At 42.0% G+C, this 5,701-nt stretch overlaps 1 protein-coding gene across 4 annotated transcripts in view; it reads left to right on the top strand.

Annotated features, from left to right (window-relative positions):
* Nucleotides 1-5,701, top strand: part of uggt1 (UDP-glucose glycoprotein glucosyltransferase 1) — a 44,483-nt gene that overhangs the window by 35,467 nt on the left and 3,315 nt on the right. For all 4 annotated transcript variants that reach the window (XM_014009772.1, XM_014009773.1, XM_014009771.1 and 1 more), the window contains 11 exons: nucleotides 153-342; nucleotides 754-912; nucleotides 997-1,082; nucleotides 1,214-1,298; nucleotides 1,507-1,595; nucleotides 3,748-3,852; nucleotides 3,998-4,082; nucleotides 4,412-4,594; nucleotides 4,770-4,930; nucleotides 5,007-5,121; nucleotides 5,279-5,395. In XM_014009772.1, coding sequence (XP_013865226.1) covers nucleotides 153-342; nucleotides 754-912; nucleotides 997-1,082; nucleotides 1,214-1,298; nucleotides 1,507-1,595; nucleotides 3,748-3,852; nucleotides 3,998-4,082; nucleotides 4,412-4,594; nucleotides 4,770-4,930; nucleotides 5,007-5,121; nucleotides 5,279-5,395 — 1,375 coding nt within the window. The remainder of the gene's footprint in view (nucleotides 1-152; nucleotides 343-753; nucleotides 913-996; nucleotides 1,083-1,213; nucleotides 1,299-1,506; nucleotides 1,596-3,747; nucleotides 3,853-3,997; nucleotides 4,083-4,411; nucleotides 4,595-4,769; nucleotides 4,931-5,006; nucleotides 5,122-5,278; nucleotides 5,396-5,701) is intronic.

The raw sequence follows: 5,701 nt of genomic DNA, 5'->3' as shown, positions 1-5,701 counted from the left end.
GTTCATTACAACTGGCCCTTCGAGGGCCACCATAACACTCATGTGGCCCTCGAGGAAAATGAGTTTGACACCCCTGCCTCAGTCTGTAAATAAACTGTGAATCTCCAGTCTTCTGCTCATGGATTCGCTCTCCTCCGTTTGTCGTCCTGCAGTTTTTACCGTTAYGTCCTGGAGCCAGAGGTGGTCTTCCAGGCTGACGGGAGTTTCTCTCCTGGCCCCATGGCCAAGTTCCTGGACATGCCTCAGTCTCCGCTCTTCACCCTGAACCTCAACACCCCTGAGAGCTGGATGGTGGAGTCCGTGCGCACCCGCTACGACCTGGACAACATCTACCTGGAGGAGGTGACCTGTTAGAGCCGAGCTTACAAACCTCGTTTAAGCTGTTGTATCAGTTCAACTCTTTATTACATATTTCTTGTTTTTCTTTAGTGTTTCTAAGGGATGCTTCATTGTTGTTCTGACTCCTTATTAAGCTTCAAGGAAAGCATGAGTAACTCTCACAGCTTTTAGATTATTTATAGTGAGACAAAAGGTGAAACCTTTACTTTGTTAGTCCCAAATCAGACTCAAACTTTTAATTTTCTCACGCTGTGCAAGTTCTCCAAAGAAGCTCGTCTCCCTCTGACTTTTTTTATGCCAGTTTTTATTTTTACACTAAGGAGTTTGAGGAAATGTCCTCCTTTTTTCCAAAAAGCTCCAGTCGGAGAATGATTGCTAACGCACATCTTTGAAGCTGCTCTCCTGTGTTTGCAGGTGGAGAACATCGTAGCAGCAGAATACGAGCTGGAGCATCTTTTATTAGAAGGGCATTGTTTCGACGTGGGTTCAGGTCAGCCTCCGCGCGGCCTCCAGTTCACTCTGGGGACGGCGTCCGAGCCGGTGATTGTGGACACCATCGTCATGGCAAACCTGGTGAGATAAGACGTAGCAATAAGACGGTGTGCAGTTTATTCTTTTAGCGGGATGTTTTCAGTCTCCCGTGTTTGTTGTTTGCAGGGTTACTTCCAGCTCAAAGCCACCCCCGGAGCCTGGATGCTGAAGCTGAGGAAGGGCCGCTCTGATGAAATCTACAGGATTTACAGGTGAAAAGGATCCGCTCTGTTCAGCCGCCRTGATGAAATGTTTGATTCATTTTTTAAACTCAGCCAGATCTCCAAACGAGTCGTAAATTGTTGGTTTTATGATCCGATCCCTGTTTCTTCCCTCTCTGTAGCCACGACGGCACAGACTCCCCGGCAGACTCGGATGACATCATAGTGGTGTTGAACAACTTCAAGAGCAGGATCATTAAAGTCAAGGTCAGCTCAGCGTTTTCCTTTACAGAAATCCTTCAGCTCTCTCCTAAACACCAACTCAGACTGAAGCGTTTCTGTTGAGATATTTAAATCCTTGTAGACAAATCGGTGTATTTAGTTATTTTACCTTTGGTCTTTATTTCAAGTTTATCTCCATGTATTGCTCTTGTTTGCGTATTTAAGCTGGTTGAGTTAAAACTGTGTTCTGCAGGTCCAGAAGAAGCCAGACAAGCTCAACGAGGAGCTGCTGAGCGATGGAACGGAGGAAAATGACTCTGGCTTCTGGAATTCTTTGGCCAGGTACAGCTTAGAAATTAGAAACGGGTAAAGAAGTTGCTCGGATCCTTCCAGTTTCTACAAATATGCCAACTTTCTGTTTTCCTCCTGTGTAAATGTGAGGAAGAACTAAAGTTTTATTTGACTATTTCTTCAGTTCAATATGTTTTTAATTTATTATAGTGCTGGGCACGTTAACTTGTTATTATCATGTTAACTCATTATCACGTTAATGCAGCTGACAGTTAAAGTTGATAATTATTTTATGTTATTTTTTCTTTATGTTTATGTCTGTTCACTGGCTTTGAACACACTCACACAGACAAAGCCAGTGGTCAATGAGGGGCTGAATATTGATCACGTCTTAGATGGACGTTTGCTCCTCAACCAAAGAGAGCCTTCGTTGTTGGTTTGTTGCCCGGCCACGTGCAGCGCTCACGTTAACCGGTGAAGCACAGACAGAAACAAAGAGGAAGTCACCGGACTTTATGGGTTACAACTCTTCCCGACGGCGGGCCAGATAGAAATAAAGTTATTTGTAAGAGCGTCAAACCTTGAACTGTCTGACCACCGGAGAAGTTCGAGCCTGAAATATGACTTCAATTTAAAASCACCGTAAGAAAAAGAGGAGGGTCTGCAGACATGTGGTATTGTGTTTAAAGTTTGTGAAAATGGAATGACCCTTTTTATATATAAAACAGAACCTGAAAAATGCTCCGAACATCTTTGAGTCGGGATTTAATTTTCTGAATAACAGGGCTATTCAACTAAATTGCTCCGGGGGCCACAGTTACTGCTGGTCAACAGCTGAGGGGCCAAACACCCAGCAATTAAAGTTATTATGTAAATAAACTAAGTATTACAAAGACCTGTTACCTTTGAATTAGTTTATTTTGCTGCATTTAATCATGAGTACAACACACTGAACCCTATAAAAGTAGTGATAATTACACATTATCAAAAACAAAAAGAACACATTATGCCTCATATTTGACACAAATAGTATTTAGACATCTCTGACTTGCCAAATTTTTAAACCAATTTTATTTTCACTTTCATCATTTTATCTTCAACTGCTTGTAGTTTGAACTGTCTTGAGTGTTTATAGAAATGCTTTTTACCAGCTTCTAGCCAAGATTCTGACGTTTCATAAATAACAAACATGTCTATGTTTATCTAAAAGAGCTTAGAGTAATCAAAGTAGAAAACCGRGGGTTTGGGCTTAAGAGATGAATAAACAAATTGGCGGGCCGAACTTTGGTCACTCGCGGGCCAGATGTGGCCCATGGGCCACCAGTTGAATAGCCCTGCTGTATAATAATGAGATTAAGCAAGAATTCAAGGCATTTTTATTGTCATTCCCAATGAGTGTCAATGTCAATTTTACTTATATAGCACACAAAAACAACAGAAGTTGGCCAAAGTGCTTCACAATTAAGCCAAATGAATAAATTGAGCAACACATAAATGTAGACAATAAAACCAGTTTAAAATACAGAAAAACATTTAAAACATTATCATTAAAATAATCTGAACCTATGAGTTCATGAGGAATGAAAAAGACACAAGCCGTAAAAAGAAAAACAAAGGGAAAAAAGTACAGTGTGTCGCACATGTGTTGTATTGCAACACACAAATGAACACATTCAGCCTTAGTAGTGAAGGAAGTTTTGTAAGTGATTAAATGTTAGATCCGATGTTGTATTTCATACATTATGATTGCAGCCATGTTATGATTGGTGTGTTATCAGTGTGTTCTTTACGTTCTAAAGTTTGATGTAAAAGGAAACACCTTCAGGGTCGTGTGTTAAAATGCTGAATCATCATTATATGAGCAGAGGTTTTGTTTGTTCTGTGCAGTCTGCAGCTGCTCCTGAGACTTTATTACTTCATGTTCAGATGAGACCTGACTGCTGKAGCTGATTGGAGCGAGAGACTGGAATAAAGTTTTTAGAAGAGATTCAACCTGTTTTCTGCTATATTATTCAGACTTCCATTCATTGATCCCCTTCAGTAATCTTTTCCTTTTAATGTAATTTTGATTAATTGTAAAAAAAAAAATCTTAATCTATGCCCAGAACTAATTTATTAGTAATAATTATAATAATATTTGCTTTATATTTTGCAGATACCTAAAAAAAAACGTTGACTCTGACTTTAGCTTTTTGTCTTTCAGAGGTTTCACGGGTGGGGGGAAGGTAGAGGAGCCTAAACAAGAGAAAGATGATGTCATCAATATCTTCTCTGTGGCCTCAGGACATCTTTATGAAAGGTTCCTCAGGTGAAGATTCARATCCATCAGAAATTCTCACAAACAAACGTCTTATTTTCCTGTTTGTTTCAACATTTGACTGACTTTGGTGTTTTTTGGTTTTATCCCAGGCTTGTCATCATTATCATTTCTTCTTTTTCTCTCTCTCTCTCAGGATTATGATGCTGTCGGTTTTAAAAAACACCAAAACTCCCGTCAAATTCTGGTTCCTGAAGAACTACCTGTCCCCAACTTTCAAGGTGGGACTGAGATCTGGCTTTTAGATGATCTCAGCTGCAGCTTTGTCTTCATCAATAATGCAGATTTAAAATTGGAGCTCTGAACTTTAAATGAATTATTGACTGAGGARTGAGTGCTTATTATTATTCTCCAGATTGTCTCAGTTTTTACTGCCTGCTTGTAGTTTTTAATGACACCTCAGGTCTCCTGTTGAGTTTCCTCCAAAGGTTGTGAAACATTAGATTCCAGGAGAAGCTGCTGTGAAGAACAGGGTTTCTAAATGAAACTGTTAGATCTGTGTAAGAATACAGAAAACAAACCATTCACTTCGTTTATCGTCTCCTTGCAGGAGTTTATTCCCCACATGGCGAAGGAGTACGGCTTCCAGTACGAGCTGGTCCAGTACAAGTGGCCCCGCTGGCTGCACCAGCAGACGGAGAAGCAGAGGATCATCTGGGGCTACAAGATCCTCTTCCTGGACGTACTGTTCCCCCTCGCTGTGGACAAGATCCTTTTTGTAGACGCCGACCAGGTCCGTTCCTACGAAACTGTGCAAACGCTTCTTCTTCAGACATTTGTTTGGATGTCTGCTCTTCATGAAGATGAAGTGAAGGAACTTAGATTAAGAAGAAAATAGTCTTAACGTGTTAAAAGCTCAGGTTTTGTTGAGGAGGAACTTACATAACTTTAGTATTTTCTGTCTTCAGATTGTGCGAACCGACCTGAAGGAGCTGCGGGACTTGGACCTGGAAGGCGCTCCGTACGGTTACACCCCGTTCTGCGAGAGCCGCAGGGAGATGGACGGCTATCGCTTCTGGAAGTCTGGTTACTGGGCGAGCCACCTCGCCGGACGCAAATACCACATCAGGTGCTGACTCAGCTTCTTTTCAGGTTGTTTTTTTTTACACTCTGTGGCTCACGTAGCGTCTATTGTCCATCTGCAGCGCTCTGTACGTCGTGGACCTAAAGAAGTTCAGGAAGATCGCTGCTGGAGACCGACTCAGAGGACAGTACCAGGGGCTCAGCCAGGACCCCAACAGCCTGTCCAACCTGGACCAGGTCTGTGAGCTCCAGCTGCTTCTGATTCAGACAGTCTTGATGGAGCCATACGTTGTTACTTGACTTTGATATGGAAATGCTTCTGTTGCACTTTAAAAAAATGCTGTGTTCCTGTTTGTGCCTCTTTAACACAGATCTGTGTGTTTTTCTGTTTTAGGATCTTCCCAACAACATGATCCATCAGGTCCCCATAAAGTCTCTGCCTCAGGAGTGGCTGTGGTGTGAGACGTGGTGTGATGACAGCTCCAAGAGGAGCGCAAAGACCATCGATTTGGTGAGTGAGTGTGTGGGGGGGGGTTCAGCTTTGGTGACATTTGGGGGCAATTTTAAGACAAAAATCCTACATTTGGGGACAAAAGTCGAGTCCCCATTTGGTTTAAATGTCATTGGAGGGTTGGGGGTTGGGTTTAGGACCAAGGTGTGAATTGATATTAGGTTAGTTTTAGGGTCAGGTAGGTACCTGTGAGGTTAGCCTTAGGGTTTGTGGTCAGGGTTAGGCTGTAGGAATGTAATGGAAGTCAATGGAATGTCCCCAAATGGATAGCTGTGCAAACATAAACATGTGTGTGTGTGTGTGTGT

This window comes from Austrofundulus limnaeus, unplaced genomic scaffold (genome assembly GCF_001266775.1).
Source record: "Austrofundulus limnaeus strain Quisiro unplaced genomic scaffold, Austrofundulus_limnaeus-1.0 Scaffold61, whole genome shotgun sequence".
In the NCBI taxonomy this organism is placed as follows: Eukaryota; Metazoa; Chordata; class Actinopteri; order Cyprinodontiformes; family Rivulidae; genus Austrofundulus; species Austrofundulus limnaeus.
This window is presented reverse-complemented; position numbering and strand designations above follow the sequence as displayed.